General features: G+C 55.6%; 1 protein-coding gene across 2 annotated transcripts in view; it reads right to left on the bottom strand.

Annotated features, from left to right (window-relative positions):
• Positions 1–22,492, bottom strand: part of SDK2 (sidekick cell adhesion molecule 2) — a 248,952-nt gene that overhangs the window by 40,329 nt on the left and 186,131 nt on the right. For both annotated transcript variants that reach the window (XM_059380651.1, XM_059380652.1), the window contains exons 16-29: positions 20,459–20,599; positions 18,745–18,926; positions 18,105–18,220; positions 10,544–10,739; positions 10,238–10,336; positions 9,677–9,868; positions 8,251–8,372; positions 7,448–7,557; positions 7,199–7,349; positions 4,541–4,778; positions 3,677–3,792; positions 2,849–3,038; positions 1,503–1,601; positions 853–1,047 (exon numbers count right to left, since the gene is read on the bottom strand). In XM_059380651.1, coding sequence (XP_059236634.1) covers positions 853–1,047; positions 1,503–1,601; positions 2,849–3,038; positions 3,677–3,792; positions 4,541–4,778; positions 7,199–7,349; positions 7,448–7,557; positions 8,251–8,372; positions 9,677–9,868; positions 10,238–10,336; positions 10,544–10,739; positions 18,105–18,220; positions 18,745–18,926; positions 20,459–20,599 — 2,147 coding nt within the window. The remainder of the gene's footprint in view (positions 1–852; positions 1,048–1,502; positions 1,602–2,848; positions 3,039–3,676; positions 3,793–4,540; positions 4,779–7,198; positions 7,350–7,447; positions 7,558–8,250; positions 8,373–9,676; positions 9,869–10,237; positions 10,337–10,543; positions 10,740–18,104; positions 18,221–18,744; positions 18,927–20,458; positions 20,600–22,492) is intronic.

Genomic DNA, 22,492 nt, shown 5'->3' with positions numbered 1-22,492 from the left:
CCCTTTCTGTGCACACGGTCCCGACAGCCGGCACCCATGGCTCCGTGGCTCCTGGTCCGTGACCTGTCCTCAGCTCATTAGAGGCCCAGATGCCCGGGAATTCAGATCTCCTGAGGACAGCCCAAGCTGGTGCTGGCAGTGAGGAGGTCCAAACACCCAGTTCCTTTGGCCCCACCTGCCCAGCGCCAAGACGGGGCCTGTGCAGTCCCCGACAGGGTGGGACGGAGCCCACGCTTCCCTCGGTGGGGCTCCGCCGGATGCCCTGCCCGCCCCGGCCCTGCTGCAGGGGCTCAGACTCGGCACTCGGGCACTTGGGGAGGCTGGGTCTGTGTTACGGGGCCGTCCTGCGCTCTGTAGGGTGTTGGCAGCATTCTGGGTGCCCCCCCCCCACCTGCCGATGCCGGGCGTAGCTCCCTCTTAAGCTGTGACAATTTCCAGTTGACAATTGCTGTCTTACTGGTTTTTCCTGGGAACACGGTGTAACGAACCACATTCATAGGAATTGGGGTCTCAGCCCGCTTCCGGGGAGCCGGGCCTTTGGCCTTTGAGCGCAGGGGAGAGGACCGAAGCTGGTCTCACCAACCCTTCAGAAACCCAGCAGCTGAGGCAGAGCGGGATCCTCGGGACGGGGCCTCCCAGCCCGGCTTCTGGAGTCCACCAAGTGCTTGCTGACCCTGACCTCAGAGACTGCAACCCTCCTGCCATTCCAGGGCAGGGCAATGTGGCTCGTAACTGGCTGATCCCCAGGTCCCCGCGAGCACAGGGCAGGCGCACCTGGCTTGGCTGGGACTCCCTCCTCCCCGCTCTGCGCTGGCTGCCCCCCAGGCCTCCCCAGCCCCAGGAAGCGGTCACCTCTCTTCTCGGTGGTCACCACCAAGGCCTCGGCGGCCTCTCCCCAGCCCTTGCGGGTCTGGGCTGTGATGCGGAACAGGTAGACGGACTCTGGCTTGAGGCCGGTGGCCGTGTACTGGCGGGCGCTGGGGGCCAGCACCTCCACGGTGGCCGTGTTGGCCGTGGTGGCGTTGAGCCGGTGGGTGACCTGGTAGGCTGCGGGAAGGAAGGATACGGGCTGTGCTTGGGGGCAGGTCGAAGTCCCTCAACCCCGTGAGCCTTCCCCCGGGGGCCTGCGTGCAAGTGCGTGTCTGTGTGTGTGTTAGGGGAGGACCCTTGAATAGGAAAGGATGCTTCTGACCGACAGAAGCGTCCCTCCGTGCCTTGGGTCGGACTGGCTTTGCGGAGTTGGCCAGTGCGCCCTCACCTGGTCACGCTTAGGAATTGCAGCCGAGGTTTACCAGATGGCCAGTCAGGGGCTTTGGGGAATATTTAGGAAAACACAGCTAATGAATCATCCTTAAGGAACCTCAAGTGGGGGAAATAGGACTCAAAATTCTTCTTGAGAAGAGGTGGACACTTCCTGGGCCTAGTCTGCCTCTGGCCTCCTTTACACGTTATGCCTCCTCCTTCTACCCAGAGTCAGGGCACTGGAGAGGGGAGAGGCTTACCAAGGATGATGCCGTTGGGGGCAGCGGGGGGCTGCCAGATCAGTCGCACGGATGTGGTCCTCACCTCTGGGAAGAGGATGCCCATGGGTGGTCCCGGGACTGGAAGGGACAAAGGAGAAGCAGGTGGCAGCTGCTGCTCAGCCCCTCCCCCCGCCCCCTGGGTCCAGCTCCAGCAGAGCAGGTGGGCGGGCCGTGGGGGAAGGACGCACTCAGCTCCATGACCTCTGTGGAGTGCTGCTCTGTCCCTGACACCTCGGTCCAACACGGGACACAGAGATGCTATCGGTGAGCTTTCTACCCTCAAAAAGAGGCATTATTTGGCAGGAAGCAGAAGGGTAGAGGCTCCAGCTTCCTGCGGCTCAGGGTCCATGTCTGTGCACCTATATGTACATGCTGGGTTGACCTCAGGACTGGGCAAGGGGGCTTTGCCCTTGGTCTCTAATACAGAAGGCGCCGGTCTGACTTCCTTCCACCCATAGGGTGGGATGGGTGGGGGGCTCACTCTGAGCCCGAAACACTCCTTTATGAGGGTCTGCCTGGGCCCGTTCCCCCAACTTGCACCTCCGGACCGATGGATGACTGGGGGAGGGGCAGCTGTTTGGGGCAGGTGGATGGAGACCAAGTACCATGTGCCGGGGAGAGGAGGGGAAAGGAACAAGGCACAGGCGATCCTCCCTGGGCACCCTCATCCCAGAGAATCCCCCGAAGTCTGAGATTTCTAAACTTGAACGTGGCCTTCCAGGTCAAGGCAGGAGAGTCAAACATACCGAATTTAACAGATCGTTAGCTTGATTTACAACTTTAGAATATGTGGACATATGGTGTTTGCGCTTCCTTTTGCGCTTTTGTCCGGACCCCAGCAGTGTTTGTAGGGGGTGGTCAGGGTGTGTGTGTGGGGGAAGGGGAGGGAGCCAGGCTTTGACAGAAGGTTCTGCTGAGGGGATGAATGCCTGCAGCCCTACTGGCATCGCTCTTTTTTGTAAATGAGACCAGGAAGCTCGTGCCCAGGAAAAAGCAAGCCTTTCCCTTGCACAGAGCTTTGCTCCAAGTGAACCTGCCCCAGGCAAACCCAAATTAAAACAGGTGCCAAGTCTCTATTCTGTGCACTTGTCCCAGAGAGCAAGAGACTGAATCCAAAGTCAAACCGTTCTTCCATGTCTTCCTCAGGGAAGCAGAGTCTGGAATGTGTTGGTGGGTTGGTGGCCCTAGGTGACCTGCCCCCAACAGGAGAAGCCTGACACCATGGTTCTGTTCGGGGCAAAGTGTGAACCCAGAGGGGCAGGGCCAGGCAGGCAGGAGGAAGGGGAGCTCCCAGCCTCCCCAGGTGCACAGGGATTCAAACTCACCATCATCCAGCGTCCGCTCCAGGATGGGGGGGTGGCTGGGGCTGCCGTCCCCGATGCGTGTAAAGGCCAGCACCTGGACCTCGTAGAGCACGTACTTGCCCAAGCCCGTGAGCTGGGCGCTGCGGGAGGAGTTCCCTTCCACCAGCCAGAACCGGGGCTGGGAATCTGAGTCCTTCTCCTTATACATCACCTGCCAGAGCACAGTGCAGGGGGTGAGGGCCTGCGGTCTGGGTCTTGCCTGCCAGCTCCCTCCCCAAGTCTCGCACCCCAATCAAGGCAGGCGGGAACAGCTGGTGGGCCCCAGGCTCCTAGGAGAGGCTTGGCCCCAGGAGGGTGGAGCTTGGGCTCTGGGAGAGCAGGGACACAAAGATGCACTGGGCCATGGAGCTACAGGGTTCCTTAGAGACCATTTAGCTGGGAAAAACAGGCTCAGAGAGGAGGCGTGACTGGCCCGAGGTCACACAGCCAGTACTGGCAGAGCAGGGACGTCAAGCCTCGTCTCCCAATCTGTGGGCCAGGGCTGAACCCTACGGCTGGGCACAGCTTTGACAGCGGTTCTAGAAGATGGTAGGAACCAGGCCCACAGGCTGAGCGAGGCTGGGGCAGCCAGCAGGGGCCTCCTGGGGGCGGCGGGGATGGGTAGGAAGGACCTGGGCCTCCTTGGAGGCCTGTAGTCCTGACAGGAGATTCCTTGGTTGCTGTGCCACCTGAACACAGATGCTGGGATCCCCTGCGCATCCACTCCAGAAGGTGGAGACTCGGGCCCCAGGGGTCACGGGAAAGGGCAGCTTGGATGCCGACGCAGGTGACCTCGGAGCCGGGACTCACCTTGTAGCCCAGCACGAGCCCATTGCGGTCGGCCTCCGGGATCTCGTTCCAGCGCACGAGCATGCTGCTGGAGGTGGTGGCCAGTGCAGACACGTTAGTGGGGCCAGAGGACGGAACTGAGGGAGAGACAGAGCAGACAGAGGGAGCTCAGGACCCAGCGGGCCCTCCAGGGGAAGGAGGTGTGACACCTGGTCCCCAAGTAGCAAATTATCCTGCAGTGATTCCTGGTGATTCTGGAACATCACAGATGCTGCTTCTGGTTTCAGATAAGCCTCCCCGTTAACCTCTGCCGGACCAATGTGAGGATGAGCCCCCACTTCCTGTCTGCACAGCAGTGATGAGGGGGAGGGGCTGGGATGGGGAGGGACGTCCTTTAAAAGGTGACAGGAAAAAGCCTCAGAACGGCAAACCACATGTGGGTGCGTGAGGGCTGCCTGAAGGCTGGGGGCTCATGTTCTGTGGGTGACCCTTGCCAGGGTTCCATGAGCTGCTGGTTCTGGTTCTAGAATGTTCTGAGAGCTGATCCGACCTTCCCACCTCCAGTTCTTTCAGCCACTGCTGGGTGTCAGAATTAAAGGGGAAGCCCAGAAACATGGGCAGTTTGTAGGGAAAGACCTTCTGGCTAACCCGCAGGGGTGGGAATCCCCCAGTCCCCCAACTTTGGGACAGTGGGAAGATACTGGGGGATCTGGCAGAAAGGTCAGGTGCTCCACCAGGATGATGGACACGAATGGGTAAGTGAGCCTGGGCTTATTCTGTACAACAGTTCCAGCCTTTGTGCCCTTGGAAGGCCGTGAGGGCAGAGACAAAGGTGGGGCGATCCCTACCACAGGCTAGCGGGACCCAGGGCAAGGGCCGCAGTACCTGACTCCCGGGTCCTGCCCATCACCGTCTGGCTCCAGGGCCCGCTCCCGATGGCGTTGAAGGCCTGGACCTGGACGCGATACTCTGTCCACTCCTCCAGGTCTTCGATGGTGTACTCACGCTCCACGCGGTCCTGGACCACGTGGCTCAGCGTCTTGCCGTGGCCGTCTGCCCGGCTGTATTTGATCTTGTAGCCCACCGACTCGGGGTTCCCGTTGTATTCCATCTCCGGGAGAGGCTGCGGGAAGGCGGGATGGTACAGCGGCTGTGAGGCCAGGCCCGCCCCGTGTGGGGAACTATCTGGCTCGTGCACCCTCTTCCAGGGAGCCCTACAGGATTACCACACCCACCGTCCAAGCTGTGCGTGCCCATGTGAGTTGCTCTCCCCGAGGAGGGGTTAGATTGTGTGAGTCTGTGATCTGGCGGTTCCCGTCTACCTGCCTGTCTGTGCCAAGCTCCAAGGGGAGGCAGCATCTACGCTTCACTGTGTCCAGGGCAAACTGAGGACCTGGCCAGAGCCGTCAGACTGGGGAGGAGACCCACAAAGCCTGTCTGTCCAACAGGCTGAGGAGCACAGCACCCGTGGCCTTGGCTGTCTCTACCACTTAACTCCCTCGCGTAGGCTGCCAACACACACTCACTTAATTGCTTCTAACATGCCTGTTCCCGGCGCACGCGCGCATGTGGAGAAGCAAGTGTGGGGCACAGCATCTCGGGCTCGGAGGGAACACCCGGCACCGGCGACAGCCCTTCCAGCAGCAGGCCCCAGTCTCTCCTGCTCCACGGTCGGCCTCCCCTTCTAGGAAGTTTCAGCCAAGAGGACAGACAGATTCCCTTCCTCGGCCACTGGGGCTGTGGTTGCTGGCTCCAGGTCATTTGGATGAACCTGGGCAGTGTTGGTAGGCGGTGGGGGTGTGTGCATGTGGCGAGGGGGTGGGGGGAACCTGTGATCGGGAGCAGGTGTGAGCGGAGCACTCTGCCTTCAGACTCCCTCCGAAGGCCCTTGGCTTTCACCTCTCTGCCATACTGCTTCCCTGCGGGTTCTGAAGGGCCCACGGCCCACAGGCTCCCCACATTCTGACCCACTTCCTCCGGTTCCTCGGCCTCTGCCTCACTCCCAGCTCACTCGCTGCCTCCGGCCAGCCGCTGCTCCCGCAGACACTTAGTGAAGCCGACCAGAGACCATTAAGACAGAAATCGATGGGCCTGGAGCGCACGCTTCCTTACCTGCCAGGGAAAGGTAACAGGCCGTGCACCATTAGGCGGGTCTGGAGGTGCCTGGGGCCCTGCGCGGGGCACCAACTGCCTTTTTATTTCTCCCCCAGCACGGGGCATCAGTCAGTCTCTATCTAGTCTTTTAGTGTTTGGAAACCTTCAAGTGAGCTGCCAGAGGAAGGCGGGAGCCGGCCCAGAGTGGCTGTGAGGCCGCTGAGCTGTGCCCGGCACCAGCCCCCCGGGAGGGCGCTCAGCATTAGGAACTACCCTTCGTCCCGGGCTGATGGGGCCACGAGCTCCTTCTACCAGGCGTCCGCCTGAGTGAAAGGACCTAAGGGATTTCCAGTCAATCCCACAGCCTGGTGTTTTGCAAATTGTGTTTTGGGCAAGCGGTAAGAGAGCTCATGCGGACACAGAACCCAAATCGTGTGTGGCCAGATCGGCCGGCGAAGTGGGGGTCAGGCAGGCTTTTCCTCGCACGAAGGCCAGGAGCCAGGCTGCGGGGTGCTGTCCCCCACGTTCGCTTGTCTCAGAGTTCCTGTGTGCGCCTCACACCTCTTGGATGACTGCTGCGTGGGGCAGCAGTCGGGACAACGCTGTCCGGCGGGGGACGGCGTCGGGGGGACACGTTCTCTCCTGATCCTGGGAAGATGGGGCGGCCGTGTGCTCAAGGGTTAGGACTGAGGATTCTGGGAGGCCAGACCTCCCCAGGGTGGGAAACGGAGCCCTGCTATTAAGTAGAGGGTGGGGGAGGACGTTGGTGGGGGTGGGTGGGACTTGGGCCAGCGATCTGACCGCTCTCTGCCTCAGTTTCCCCATCTGTGAAGCAGGAGCTCAGGATCACTCTGCTGTGACAAGCCGGTGGAGAGGGATCCAGGCCGGACTTCGAATACAGCGCTCAGCATTGCGCCTGCCAGGAGGAAGCCCTCAGGGTGGGCAGGGTCGCTTGGGGTAACGGCCCTCAACCAGCAATCCTGACCCGTGGGGGTGGTCTCCTGCACCTGTGTCGCCACCTCAGACGTGATCCCTCGCTCTCGGACTTGGTGTAGGGGACCACTCCCACCTGAACCCCAGGCCCACCACTTAGGAGCTGTGTGGCCATGGGCGAGTTCCTGACTCCTCTGACCCTCAGTTTCCTTAGCTGTAAACTGGGTCTCGATGTGCCCTTTGCAGGGTGACTGGGAGGATAAATGGAAGATATACGTAAAACGCCTTGCTCACTGAACAGTGTCTTCTAGCTCCTTCTCACAAAAGGCTTTTATTCTTTTGGCCGATACCGAGTATGAGACACCTTAAAGGTGCTGGGTGTAAAGAGAAGCGAAGGGAGCTGCGGGTGCTCTGGTGGCCCCCCTCTTTGATGTGGTCCCCCGGGGACAATGACCGTGGTAGGGTGACGAGGACCAAGGAGCCATCGCAGCCCCACTGCCCTCGTGGGGGCCTCACCATCCAGCGGAGCCACAGGCTGGTCTCACTTGCCGTGCGCAGGGTCACGTTGGCGGGGGCCATGTCAGGGGGTGCCTGGAGGGTCTGGATCTTTCTAGAAGGCTGGCTGGGGGGGCTGGTGCCCACGATGTTCACCTGGCGCATTCGGAAGCTGGGGTGGGGGAAGGGAGCGAGCAAAGTTGATGAGGGCGGGACCCCAGGGCCAAAGCCCGGCCGGGTCTGGGCAGCCCCCGCATCCGGCCCTGTTACCTGTAGTAGGTGAAGGGGTTGAGCTCAGGCACCTCCATGGAGCGAGCGTCCGGCTCGTTGGTGAGCTGGTGAACCAGCAGCCACTCCTCTCCCTCCCCGACCACGCCTACCTGGAAAAGGGAGACACTCTTAGACCTGCTCGGCTTGTGGGGCTGAGATGTTCTGGGCCCCAGGTTCTCGCAGGTGAAGTTCTGCCCACGGAAGGTCTTGGTTCCATCCCAGGGCTCACCCGGCGGGCCCCAAATGGGGTCACCACCTTTCCAGGCCCTGAAGCATGACTTAAAAGCATGAGCCCAGGCCACCTTGCAACACAAGCTGCTGGAATGCTTCCTAGAAACCCACCCCAGGGCCCTGCCCTAGACCTAGCCCATCAGAAACCCTGAGGTTGGTACCCGGGAATCTGGGTATTTAATGAGCTCCCAGGTGGAGCCAATGCGGAGACTCACCACTTACGGGGTGTGGGCCGCAGCGATGTATTTCTGCAGGCCGGCCAGTCCGTACCTGACCCACAGGACTGGTGTGTGGGTGCGTGTGCACACATGTGTGTAAATGTGTGTGTGCACGCACGCTCACGTGTGCGCACGTGTGTGCTCGCATGTGTGCATGTACATATGTGCATGCACAGGGCTCAGTGAAGCAGAGGCAGACCTGGGAACGGTGGGCATTTTCGGTGTATCTGGCCATCTGACAGCTGCATATTTAAAACCCCACCACACATGTGGTTGGCTCTCAAGGGCAGGGGTGTGCCCAAGGCCAAGGGAGCAGGCTGCGTGGGCTGCGGGTCCCCTGGCATCAGGGTTTACCTGGGCCTCCACCAGCCAGCGGGAGATGGAGGTTTTCCCGTCGTAGCCCGGCTTGAACTGCAAGGTCACGGAGCGGGGGCCGATGTTGGAGATGCCCAGGTTGGTGGGGGCCCCGGGGAGTTCTGCAACACAGGGTGGGAAAGGAGATCCGCTGAGGACAGGGTCCTTCCACATGGACTAGGCCTCCGGACCGGGGGCTGTGTGTCACCCTTTTCTAGAAGCCTGGTGGGAGGAGCTGGGCCGAGGCTTCGTCCTCTGACAGTCTCCTTCCTTCCACGGCTCTGTGTGTCCTGACCAGGCGCCCGAGGCAGGGTGGGGGCTGGGAGGGCCCCCAGAGCCACAGGGAGGCTGACTGGGCCGGGGAACGGGGGCTAGGCATGCAAGGGCTTCCCGACAGAATCTTCTCTCCATCCACACGCACGGCCCCCTCTCAGCCCTCCCAAACCCGATAACGGCTGAGCAAGATCAGGAGGAGGCGGGTGGAGGAGGCCGCCCCTAATTTCTGCCCGGGAACCTTCGGATTCAGGAGGAACAGAAAGAGTACAGGCTCTGGAAGTCAGACTGTCTTGGGCTGGCCTCTAACCTCACTGCTTCCACGCTGTGTGTCTTTGGGCTCGTCACCTAACCTTTCTGAGCCGCAGCGTCCTCCTCGGTCGAACGGCGATGGTACTATCACCCACCTCAGGGCTGCTGTGAGGACTAACTGAACTGATGCAGATACAGCACTTGGCTCGAGGCACAATCATGTTGGTGTTTGCAATCAGGTGCGGTCGCCCGAATCAGCTCTGGGATCTCAGTTGTCTCGGGAGCGGGGTGGGGGGGCAGGTTGAGGGATTCTGGCTGGGTCCCATAGGCATAGACTTACAGACCCAGCCTAGTCCACCTTCCACAGATACAGATGGGGAAACTGAGGCACAGAGGGGCGACTCTGACTTGCTCAAGATCGCAAAGCTCGGCAGAAGCAGGGCTGAGACTAGAGCTCAGCTCGTTCTTCCTACCAGGTTCTCAGATGATTCCCACCTTAGGCTACCCCTTTCCCAACCAACGCTTCCACCGGCAGGGATCCCGCTTGGACTTTCTGGGCGACAGTGAGAATTCTTCCCCTGCATCAGAGAGAGCATGGCTCCATGCGGAACCTGGTGTGGGACAGGACTGGATGAGATGGGGATGGGGAGGTGTCCTCTGGGGGACTCTGCTTTTCTGAGAGCCACAGAGGGAAGCAGCAGGAACCCCACCCAGCCTCCATCCAGAGACCTGGGGTCATGAGATGTAAGCCTGCTCTGGGGGGAGCGCAAGAGACCATGGACCCAAGGCAGGGCAGAGCTCTGGGGGAGGAAAGCCAGAGTTCCTGAACAAAAAGGAAGCCTCTTAGTCAGGAGGAGGACCCCAAGAGGCCAGAAGTCCTGCCCTGCGAGCGGGTACCCACCTGGAGGCACCCCAGAGGAGATGGTTGACGCAGACACCTGGCCCTGGCCCTTGGCGGTCATGGCGGCCACCTCGATGGTGTAGGTGGTGAGCGCGGTGAGGCCCGTGACGCGGTACTCCAGGGTCACGTTGGGTAGGTAGTGGGTCACGCGGGTGTTGGTTCGGTTGTACTCCTCCCAGGATATCCGGTACCCTAGGGAGAGCCCCCAGTGGTGGCGTGAGCTTGGTGGGACCAAATGCTGGCTTTGGCCTTTCTGCACTGCTTGGGCTGGGAGCAGTGGGGCCACGGGAGCTGGGAACCTCGTCTCTGGGGCCCCAGGTTTAACTTGGGTGGGGACCGTAGGACGGAGTGAGACTTACGGCAGCTGCTTGAGGCCTGTGGTGGAGGCCCGGGGACGTGCTACAGAGCAGAGGGGCGGAGAACCTCCCCTGAGTACTTTCTAAGAAAGAGTGGCCTTCTGGGAGGTTCTGGATGAACACCGGTCAGCAGGACAACAGGATGGACTGGACGACCCTGTCCTCTCACCCCTGGGGCTCAGGAGCGCCCCCCTGTAACCCTTACCTGTGAGGATGCCATTCTTCTCTCCCGGCTCTTGCCAGCTGACCTTCAGGGACGTGTCCAGGATTTCACTGAAGCTCAGGTGTCCCACAGGACCCGGCACTGTACCCCAAAAGGACCCCCCCCCACCAATGCACATTAGAGCTAGCGAGAGACCACTGTCTGCAGGACAGCCCGCATGCTCCAGGGGCACCCCAGGATTGAAGACAAGGCCGGGATCCCCCCGGACCTGGAGGGCTCAGCCTGGTTCTCGGGGCGGGGGGTGGCTGCGGACGGGGGCAGGGACGGCAGGGGTGGGGTGGTGCCTACCATCCTCATGGGTGCGCACCAGCTGGGGGGTGCTCCGAGGCCCGTCGCCGGGAGTGGTGAAGCAGAGAACGGAGGTGAAGTACTCGGTGAACTTCTTCAGGCCAGACACGAAACCCACGTGGATGCTGTCTTGGAAGTTGGGCCGGGCAGTCACCATGGTAACCTCCTCTTCCTGCTCCGGCTCCCAAGCAATCAGCTGGGGAGAGACCAGCAACTCAGGCAGGGCAGCAAGAATGTTCCAGAAGAGGCCGAGGGTCCTCCCGTAGTCCGGGCCGATGGACAGAGCCCAGCTTCCTCGGGTTCCCTAAAGCTTTCTCTGTCTGGGCTGGACCGGGTTTCCCTCGGAGCTTCCCCACAGAGCTGCCACTTCCACCAGTGCTTTCAACGTGTTCCAAGCTGGAATTTCAGTCTGAGACCCGACCTGGAGGTGGGGTGTCGGCGAGGAAAGCCTGGTCTGGGGACAGCGCGGTTTTCTGCCTGACTTCCGTGCTGCACACCCCACCTGGGACGCACCCGCTTCCCGCCTCCCCTTCCTTCTCTTCTTGATCTGTGCCCTCACACTCCTGCTTTCTGGGCCCTTCATCTGTCTCCAACAATGACAGCTGGTCTCAGAGAGTTCCTCGTTCATTTGAAGTTGATTAACTAGCAATTAATGGTGAAAAGCAACACTTGATGAGTTTTAATAAGCACGGGTATTTATAGATATAAAACAATAGCAGGCTGATGTCTCCTGATTAACTCGCCCCTATAACAATGCTTCAGCCTCTCTTTTTGTGGCTGCGTGTTTATAAAGGATGTTTGGAAATTTAATTGGTATTGTGAAAAGATAGCCTATAGCAAGTTAATTAGATACTAATTAGACCCTAAAAATACTAATCAGAAATACTAAGTGGCATTTAATAAGTATGTTAAATATCTCCTTATTTTGGTTATCTTGTTTCAGAGCAATTAAATTGCCGAACTTCTTTGGAGTAGATTAAGAAACAAGTTTAATGTTTTAATTTAATTTAATTAATGTAAATTTGAATTAATTACGCCAATAGAATTAATTGTGTGGTCTGTTCCCCAGCAAGTGCAAAATCTGGGTAAATATTATTTTATTGGGTTTAGGCCAATTATAATCACTACCATTATTACAGGAATAAAGGACAAAGAACATCTTTACAGGTGCCTTAAAATACGATCACTGGGAATTGGCTCCAAAAATGACCCCAGAAATGCACAGGGTTGTGTGGTTTCCTGAATGACGACTTCTTCGTCTTACGGCTCCAGGCCTGAAGCCCAAGATGGCAGAGGGCGGCCTTGAAACAGTTACTCTGGGATGACAGCCCCTTGTCATTCTCTAGCTGTGTCTGCAGAGGAGGAGGCCCAGTGTTAAGAGGTCTCTCCCCCAGGCCAGGAAGACTACAGACTTGCCTTCTGTACCTCCTGTTCCCTGAAAGGAGATGGGTTCAGGGCAGCCCAGGGCTACCGCCGGACGAGCTCATACTCTGTGTCAGGCACTGGGGTAAGTCTGTCGCCCGCCAGCCCCACCGCATCCTCACAGTGGGGACTGGATGGACGTCACTGCCCTGTGCTGTTGCGGGAAGGGAACTGAGGACCACAGAGACCGAGGCCTGGCTGGTGCACACGGTGCTGTCAGAGGCTGGCTTCAGATCTGTGGGCCTCCCTCCCGCCCTGCAGATCCCGGATGAAGGCCTCTGCCTCCCGAGGTACACACGGCTCCCAGGTGAGCGTCGGAGTTCCTCTTTGCTGTCTGCATCTCTGATCTTGTCACTCAGGCTCCGTGTTCATTTACGCTATTGGGCCATTAGTCTTGGAGTCGAGGCAGACTAGAGCGTTGTGAGCATGGCTGGGGGGTGTGGGTGCCCATGGGCTTGGGGAACAGCACCAGATCGAGGATCCTGGCCCTCTGCTTTGGAAAGCAGAGGAGAGGAAGAAGAACAGAACCCAGCTCTGTTCCTTACTGTGTGACCCTGGGAAAGTCACCCAGCCTCTCTGAGCCTCAGGCTATTATCAGGGACGGTTTGAGCTGCCTTGCTGACTGCTGGGAGGAGAGATGAAGTGATGTGCCTTTTGTTTCTGACGGAGGCTATGTGTTATGGGGATGAGAAGGTGGGGGGGGGGGTATATGCAGCCTGCCAGCTGCTGGAGGAAAGGAAAAAGTAGAGGAAATTCTCTCCTTCCTTCTCCTTTTGTCTTTCCCCCATCTCTGTCTCTTTGCATGTGACATTCTGGAAGGATAGACAGGATATTAACAACAGTGGTTACCAGGAGTAAGGAGAGTTCCGGAACATTCTGGAAGGATAGGCAGGATATTAACAACAGTGGTTACCAGGATTGGGGAGAGTTCTGGAACATTCTGGAAGGATAGGCAGGAAATTAACAACAGTGGTTACCAGGAGAGAGGAGAGTTTCGGGGTTGGGTGGGTGGGACAGGCAGATGAGGAACTAGAGTGCAATGGAGGATTCCTGCTACACATTTATCTTTTTACTTTCGTTGGTTTTTGAATCATGTAAATACGTTTCCTGTTTAAAAAATTAAATTAAAAGAATTTTTAAAAATCATGGAAGGATTTGGCAGTAGCAGGGACATTATATATACATTTATCCATTGATCCAGCAATCTCCTTTCTATGAATCTATTCCAAAGCGAAATGTGAAGAATATGAAAAGATAGATGCACAAAGATATCCACTGCAGAGATGTTCATTAGAGTAAAAGTCTGGAAACAACCCAAATGTCACTGCTGGGGAGCTGCCTGACCAAACTGGAAATGTAACGTGGAAACCAAACGTGGAAAGCCATGCCACGGAGTCCAACACAGATGTTGACAAGGAAACCAGAATCTCTATATTCCTACGGCGCAATCCCCGGGATATAATGCAAATAAAGAAGCAAGATGGAGAAAATGTAGAGTGTCCTTTATCGAAGAAGGGGGGGGACACACATTTATACATGTTTGCATTTGCTTATGTTCAAGAAATGAAAGGAACAACCAAACCAACCAAACAAAAAGAAATCAAACCTATGGGGGAGGGAAAGGAGCATTCAGGCTGATTTTCTGAACGTACTTTGTATATCTAACTTTGGAACCACGTAACTATGTTCCATAATTATAGAACAAAATTAAATTAAAAAATCAATCCCTAAAAATCGAAACCAAAATGAAACAAATCGACCCAGCGCTGTATTGAGCTGTAGCAAACTTACACAGAGAGAAACTATTTCTGGAGACTTTGTAGCCCAGGCAGGGGAAAGACGTCCCCAGCGGGATACGCCCCAGGAACAGAAAGCGCTGCAAATCACCTGCCACGATCTTTGGTCCTCAGCGGGGTGGGATGACTGTTCTGAGACGGTTGTGGGTGTTTTGGGGATAAAGTAGGCAGGTAATTACGTTGGTGTTGTAGGAACTGGATTTTCGGTATGGAGGACAGAGAGACAAAGACCTATAAGATGATTAAAGAGCTTATAGTCCTGAAATTGAATTGAAGCATCTGTATGTGTCTTATCTGAAGAGGAGGAGGAGGAGAAGCATTTCCGAGCTGTCCATTACCAGAGCCTAGAAATGGCTCCAGCGTTAGCTGGTGTTAAGGAGAGCCTTCAGGGCCTAAGCTGTGGTATCTATCATTTCCCACCGAAAAGAACAAGATTGCCTGAAGTCACGGCTGATCCCAGGGACACACGGGGCAGGAACTGGAGACAGCTTGAACCATCCTATCAGCCTACTGGGGCTCCGTTAAAAGGATTCAGCAACCAAAGAGGCCAACGCTGGGCCCATCTGACATCAACACGAATAATGACAGCCATGGTCGAAACCTACCAGATGAGTTAACAATGCTTGAGTACATAATAATTTACCAACAATTAAACAAACAAAAAAATGTCCTCCTCTCCCCCATCCAAATTCACCTGTCACTTTAGAAGATGCTAAGGAATGGCATTCATGACTCTGAAAATTGGTAGGCGATGGAAAAGGACAGAGTTTTGACGAGGATATTCCTAGATGAACGGAACCTTCAGGTAAGCAAAGAGTTGGTAAGGGGAAATTTCTTTTTACTGGAAAACATTTCTGCTAATACATCAAGGAGAAATTATAATATCTGACCGTCTCCCTTTTGCAGCCCTACTGAAATAACAGGTCACACAGGGTGGTCGGTGGTCACCACACGATAGTAAGAGAGATAGCCAGACCTTAGGCCTTCCGATGTAAGGGCACAGCACCATTTAGGAAACAAAATTTGGGGGGAAAAAACCCACAAAATCACTAAACCTGAATTTGATCAAGCCTCTAGTTTTAAGTTCCAATTTGCTGCGAACATAGCATTCACAGGTCCGTGTTAAATGACCCCACAGAGAGGCAATCGGCAAAATCCAGGCTGTGGAAAATTCTATAGGGCAAATGATCACGTTTCTTGACTAGATAAATTACAAGAAAAAGAGAGTGAGAAAGGAGAGAGAGAGGCTCTCTAGATCAGCTGAGACCCAAAGGAACACCGAACCAGTTGCTGTCGTGAAGACCTCATTGGGATCCTGAAGCAAATACAGCCACTAGTCAAAGAAATCAGGGCTGATGGCATATCCGATGACATCAAGGGGACCGGTGACATTTTTAGGCCCGATGATGACAGTGTGGGTACTGGGGTTGTGTCTGAAACAGAGGCTTTATGATACTTCTTGGCCTAACTGTTTATGGAGAAATGATACGGGGCCTGGGATTTGCTCAACCATATTCCAGGGCAGAGTCGGAGGGTCGGGGAACAGGCAGAACACGTTTGGCCACGAGCTGGGAATTGTTAACGCTGGGATGCGTTAGGGTCTTCTAAAGTTATTACTGTTTTCCCTCTACTTTGGGAGATGTCTGAACATTTTTAACAATTCCAAGGTTTGGGGTTGCGGGGGAGTCCGTTCTCACTGGAGGAATGTAAAAGGCCACGCACTGCTGTTTTCTCCCTGTGACGCTGAAGGCCGGGGCAGCAAGAAACAAAATCCCTGCTTGAATCCATTTGTATTTAGAAAAAAAAAAATTAAGGCATAGTTATTATTTTATAGTTAAATTGTAGGACACCTTTAAAAACATTTTTATCTGCCTATTTATTTAGAAAAAGAGAGAGAGCATGTGAGTGAGCAGGGGGAGGGACAGGGGAGAGGAAGAGAGAGAATCCTTTACGCAGGCTCTCTGCTGAACCCACGACCCTGAGATCACGACCTGAGCCGAAATCAAGAGTCAGATGCTTCCCTGACGGAGCCCCCCAGGGGTCCTGACACATTTTCTTTTTAAAGCAAGAGATGTAGGCGCTGAAGTTTGAATCTGAGCTTCGCAGTTGCTCTGGCTTTGAACAAGTTACTTGCCTCTCGTGCCTCAGTTTCCTCCTCTGTGAAATGGATTGAGGAGACGACTTCCTTCTTCTGAGAGAAGAATGCAAGGCAGGCCAAGCCATCCTACGCACAAAATCCCTGGGCTGTTCATGCCCATGGATGTTTTTAAGGACAAGCCATGGGTGCTGGGCACGAGGCAGACCTGGAAATCATGCGGGCTCCCGCAGCCTCCTCCTGCTCTGTCCGGGTCATGGCCCTGATGGTCCTGCCTACGTGGCCCGCCAGGAGCCACCTGCCTTAGAAGTCTGCAGCCTGGCCCCATCCTCCCCACCCCCAGTTTGTGAAAGAAAACTTAGAATTGGCAGCAAGAAGCTAATTGTTCCCAGCTCAGCTCCTCTGCTTCTCAGCACTGTGCGAGCCTCCTCTTCCCTATCCTGCCTCCCCCCAGAGTCCCAATTAGGAGGCTTTAGGGCCAGCCAGCCAGCCAGCTGGTGTTCAGCAGCAGCCCCCTGCCCTGGGACAGCCCTGCTCGGCCCTGGCACCCTGTCTTCCCCGGAGCGAGAGGGCCGTAGCAGGCCCGTACCCGGCTCTAGACCGTCCCTCCTTTATTTGCAACACCAGCAGAAAATTCTCGGGGTGATTTGCTCTCCGTCCCTTTCTGCCCAAGCCACCCTTTTCTCTCGGGAATAACGGCTAAGGCTGCGAGTCCTAGAAATCATCTGGACTGTCCCGCACGTGCAGCTGTGGAGCAGAGTGGGTGCAGGAGCCTTCTGGAAGTGTCGGTGGTCATCACAAGTCCCCGGATCCCTGGGCTCCAAGCCAGAGGCCACGGGGTTTCTCCTTCATGGCCTGCTTCCCGTGGCACACCCCTCCCACCTCTGGAGCGGGCCGACCGCCTCCTCCCACCTGCCCCAAGCTGCACACGGCGCGCTAGGTGATCTGTCTTCTGTTCTTTTACAGGGGGCTGGCAGGGTGCTCCCTGCGGGGTGGGAGCAGAGACCTGGGCATGGGAGCAAGGTCCGGGATCTCGGAGGGGAGGGCTGAGATGTCCTGACTTGTGCGGTTATAATGACAGCAGATTCACAGCTGCCCCAGGACCCCCACCCACGTTACCAATACCAGGATTGAATGACACCTGCTACCATTACTGCTAAGCTCATTGTCACACGCGGACCTGTGTCTCCCCAATTCCCCAAACTCCCATGTTGAAGTCCTAACCCCCAGGGCTTCAGGAGGGGACTGTATTCAGACAGAGGGTCTTTAAAGAGGCAGTGAAGTTAACATGAGGTCAGTAAGGGGGTCGCAGTCCAGTGGGAGTGGCGTCCTTTCAAGAAGAGGCTGGGATGCACGCAGAGGAGGGACCACGCGTGGACACCGGGAGAAGGTGGCACCTATGCACCAAGGATGGTGGTCTTGGAGGGAATCAGCCCTGCCCAGACCTGGATCTCAGACTTCCAGCCTCCGCAAGTGGGAGAACAAAGATTTTTGTTGTTGGAGTCGCCTGGACGGTGGCACCTGGTTAGGGCCCCCGGCTCGGGCAAACATGTCTCTGCAAGGCACTTCCATGCGTGTCACTGAGCCCAGTGAGTTACAGATATCGTCTCATTCAGTCCTGACGCGCCCCTAAGCAGTAGGCCTGAGTATCGTCCTCACGCACACATGAGGGGAGGGGAGGTTATTCTGGTTTTCCTGCATCTAGAACAGAGCCTATAGGAAGGCTCGACAAACAGGAAGGAGCAGGTCAGACAGATTGTAGGATGTGTCTAGGGAGCTGGTGAGAGGCAGAGCCAGAGCCTGGATTCTAGCCCGCATCTGTCACGGTCCCAGTCCCGTGCCCTTAACCACACTCTCTGCGGGGTCAAGTGCAGCCCAAGGACATGTGTGGGTCTAGGAGAGCCACAGCTTGGCAGGAAGAAGCAGATTCTGGATTTTCTGGGGCCGCGGCTATGCCCAGGTGTTCCTAAGCCTGAGACAAATGTGGTTTGCTTATAGTCCAATCTTCCCGAGAAAGCTCCTCTGCACGGGGTCACAGGCTGGGCAGTATCCTGGCCCCCTCACAGCCTGGAAGGGGCCTGAGAGCAAGCCCGTGTGCCCTTCACCTTGATCACGTGTCGTCTGCTTGGCTTGAACCAATGATTTCAGAAGCACAGAGGTCCCTCCCCTCCTCCCGGCTCCTCGGCCTGCGGTCTCCCTCAGAGAATCCCCAGCCCTCCTCCGGGGGCCGTGGGGAGGCCTCACGTACCTTGTAGCCCTGGTTGATGCCATTGATGAACTGGGGGCTGGGGGCATTCCAGGTGAAGCGGATGGTCGTGGAGTTGGTGGCTTCTGCGTGCACATTGCCAGGAGGGACGGTGGGGACTGAGGAGAGCAGAGGGGCAGGGAGGGGGATGGTAGAGGGGGTGGAGTCAGTCTTGGGCATTAAGCAGAGAAATAACAAAGGCAGGGGTCTGCTCTGCCCCGCCCTCTCCCGCTTTGCGTTATGGACTCGAGGCACCCTCTTTCTCTTGATGAGTCTGGGTGTCAGTACACTCGCCTGACCCACTCATGGGGTACAGACAAACAGAAGTGATGGATGGGAACGTGCTTGGGGAAGGTCGTTCTGCACAACCCTCGAAGCCAGCTGTTTCATGATCCAGGTGACGTGGACCCTGAAGAAGGTCCCCGTACCCCCGAAGCCTCTGCCTTCCTCATGCTCCCCGACAACTCCCCTGCCCCTCGGCACCCTCCTGCCCTACGGGGTAGCCAGGCACAGCGGGCAATAGCTCAGGGGGATACAGGCGCCATGGCCGAGGCGGGACTGGACTGGTCCAGGACTGACAGGCACGGGCCAGGGAGGGAGAGAGAGAAGCACCAGCTCCTCCACAGTCACGATCCCCACCCACCTCCCTGCAGTGTCCACTCGGCGACTTTGCTGCTGTAGACGCCCAGACCGGCGCTGTTGTAGGCGGCCACCTCGATCTCGTAGTTGGTCCAGATGATGAGGTCCTCCAGCAGCAGATTGTTGACGTCAGCGTCTGTGATGTTCTTAAACTGGTACCCGACGGGCAGCCCGGCCAGGCAGTATCTAAGGGGAGGGAGGAAGGCAGGGGGTTGTGGGCTGGAGACAGTCTGCTGGGCACATGCCCAGGAAACCACGTGTGATGGTGCGAATGTTCCATATGCTGTCCAATATGGCCGTCCAACATGGCAGCCACTCTTGGGCGTGGCTGCTGAGCCCTTGAAATGTGGTTGGTGTAGCTGGGAACGTGGGTTGTATTTAAATTAAATAACCACAGGAGACCAACGGCTATCTCCCTGTACAGCACAGGTCTAGAGGACGTGTCTGTTCTATTTGATGGGTTTGGACACTGGAGAGATTAGCTAACCATGGAAGCTAAGAGTTTCTGGGCAGACCACACTGGTCTCACCTAGGAGGGGTCATCGATGGAGAGCCATGTCCAAAGGCTGGGCTCACTTTCTTTGTCCCTCCAAAGGAGTGCCTCCCTCTTTTGACAGTCACTGATTTAGGTGGAGAGAACAAACTTGAGCTACCTACTCTACCAATTTCTACTGGAAAAAGAACACATAATAATACAGAAGTAGGTCTGTATGGACAAAGTCTGGGGGGATGGTTAGATCATCGGAGAACCACAACCCAAACGTTATTGGAAAATTAGAGGCTCCAGCTTATTTTGATGTGTTACAAGACCCTGTAACAATGGTCCTCAGTGGCTTATCATGCATCAGAAATACCCAGAGGGCTTGCAGAAATCCAGGTTGCTGGGCCCACTTCTAAGTTTTCCATGATCAGGTGTAGGACTTGAGAGTTTGCAGTCAAATTGAGGCCGCTGTTGGTCTAGGGAACACCCTTTGAGCACCACTCGCCATTAGGGTTCACCAAAAACCCACAATAAAATTAACGGATTGTGGAGTGGTCAAGTCAACCATAACGCCCTCCAGATCTGGGGCATGCCGGAGCTGGAGAGCGCACACATACAGGAAAGAAATGCACATTTTGCAGCCTGCCAGAATTCAGCATACTGATGGATGCTCAGGAACTTCAACTTTATGCTAATTTGAATTTACGACCCCCAATTAGTAGCACTTAATAACTCAGTTAGAGGTGATCAGTGAAATACTCTTGGTCAAGCGTAGACATAAAAGTTTCCATAACTGGGCTTCATTTTGCGATAAGGACCAGCAAAAGGAGGTCTACCGTTTGACCATCCCTTGGTTCAGTATGGTGGCTTCAGATGGAGTATTCTTGGTTTCTGGGGTGGTTGGCCTGTCGGAGAGTTACCCGTCTCCCTGTGCCCTATCCTGTGAAGCCATGACGTGTGGCTGACCTGCCTATCCACACAGCCTTGAGGACATTACACTGTACCTCCTCTCTCAAGCATTCCCATTAGTTTTCCAAGACCCTGCCTTCTGGAAGTTCCTCTACAGATCTAACCCGAGTCCTTCCTACCTACAAGGGCAAAGTCATTTCTTGTTGCGTGGTGGTCCTTGTGAGATGGAGAAGGACCTGTCGTGACTTGGCTGTTTCCCCATCCACTCCAAACCCTCCCCCTGGGTGGGGGCTGTCCCTCCTTTCCCCAGAGAAGAGGGGACACCTACCTGATGATGTAGCCTTTGAGAAGGCCATTCTGGTGGCTCTCGGGAGGCGGCTGCCACTGGATCATGATGGACTGATTGGTCCGGCCGCTGGCGATGACATTCTGCGGGGGGGCTGTGGGGGGCTCCTCGGGGAGGGAGACCCTGGATAGGAAAACGTCAAGAGTGGGTGGGTCTGAGGCGCCTGGGTGGCTCAGTGGGTTAAAGCCTCTGCCTTCGGCTCACATCATGATCCCAGGGTCCTGGGATCGAACCCCACGTCAGGCTCTCTGCTCAGTGGGGAGCCTACTTCCTCCTCTCTCTCTCTGCCTACTTGTAATCTCTGCCTGTCAAATAAATAAATAAAATCTAAAAAAAAAAAAAGAGTGGGTGGGTCTTTCCACTTTTAGTCTCGAGGGCAAATACAGGAGTTTAACGGGATACAGGGAGGCTGCTCGGTTCCTGGATGACTCTACACAGTTGCTGTGTGCTTTTGGGCAAGTCACTTAACTCTCTGAGCTTGCTCCTTTATCTTTTAAAGGAGTATAATAAACCTCCACTTGCCTGCTTTCTAAGACTAGTTGAGGCTCAAGGACACCATGTATGGAATTGTTTCAAAAAATACCACAGAGCCCCAGATGTGTTTGTGTCTGTGCAGCTCAGGGACATGGGCCTCAGTTTCCCAGATGTCAGAGAAGCTGCTGTGGGGGCTGATGACGTCCTGAGCCCTCCGGTATTTCGGAAGCAGGAGTGTTAAACACTTGCAGGCTGGTGGTGCTGTGTGATGAGGCTTCCTTTTCTGCCCAGCTGAGCCCCAAGCTGTGGGCAGGGCAGGCCAGGTGGGGCTGGGGAGGCACGTGGTGGTGGTGGGGGCCCATCCCCCATTTCCAGAAGCGAGCGTCACCGCGTGTCTTTCTCTGGCACTGCTGGGGGACGCAGTGTTCCACTGGGGTGTGCCGTTCGCCCAACTGACACGCGCCCATTAAAACCAGAAATTAATTATTTCTGATGGATGTCTCTCCCTTTCAGTTTATTTTTATGTTTTTTCTTTCTGACGGATAGCTTTCCAAAATGTACTGCACACTCCCATGTCTTTGTACAGCCTGCGAGCGAGGGTGATTTAACCTTTTTCTTCGTGACTCGGGGCTATTAGTGTGAAGATTCATCAGGAAGATGAATCAGGGCTTGAAGTGAAGCTTGAAGATGCAGAGAAAGTGGAGGGTGGTTTCCCCGACACTTGGAGGCTTTGTGTCGTCGGGATTTTGTAGTTCCAAAGGGCTGGGGCCGCGGCCACTTTGCTCCCAGCAGCCCTCATGGTCTACACACAGCCGGGTACATAGTAGGTGTTCAACAAACAGTGAGGGAATAAATCCTCCCTGCCAGGCTGTTACCTGCCCCCCTCGCTTTCCTGATAGGGTGTCACGACCCTTGTGGCATCCCCCTCGTGAGAGTCACAAAGACTCCAGCTCACTGGAACTGTGGCAGAACCAAGTGATCGATTTAAGCCAGATGTCTGCGTACATACACACCTAAGAGAGTCTTTTCAAGAGCCAAGTACATTCTTGGTTCCTTTGTAAAAATATCAGTTGACGATATATGTGAGTGTTTATTTCTGGGCTCTCTATTCTGTTCCATTGGTCTAAGTGTCTATTTTTATGCCAGGATCATGCTGTTTTGATTACTACGGCTTTCGAGGATAGTGTGAAATCAGGAAATGGGATGCCTCCAGCTCTGTTCTCGGGATTGCCTTGGCTACTCAAGGTCTTTTGTGGCTCTGTACACATTTTAGGATTTTTTTTTTTCTAATTCAGGAAAGATGCCACTGGAATTTTGATGGCGATTGCATTGGATTTACACATGGCGTTGGGTAACACTGACATTTTAACAATAGTAATTCTTCTCAGTGGGGAAAGGGTAGTCTCTTCAATTCATGGTGTGGGGAAAACTGGACAGCCACGTGCAGAAGAATGAAACTGGACCCCCATCTTACACCACTCACAAAAATAAACTCCAAATGGATTAGATTTAATTGTAGGACCCTAAACCATAAAACTCCTA

This window comes from Mustela nigripes, chromosome 16, assembly GCF_022355385.1.
Source record: "Mustela nigripes isolate SB6536 chromosome 16, MUSNIG.SB6536, whole genome shotgun sequence".
NCBI classification, from domain to species: Eukaryota; Metazoa; Chordata; class Mammalia; order Carnivora; family Mustelidae; genus Mustela; species Mustela nigripes.
The sequence above is the reverse complement of the archived record's forward strand: the minus strand, read 5'-3'. Positions and strand labels throughout refer to the sequence as shown.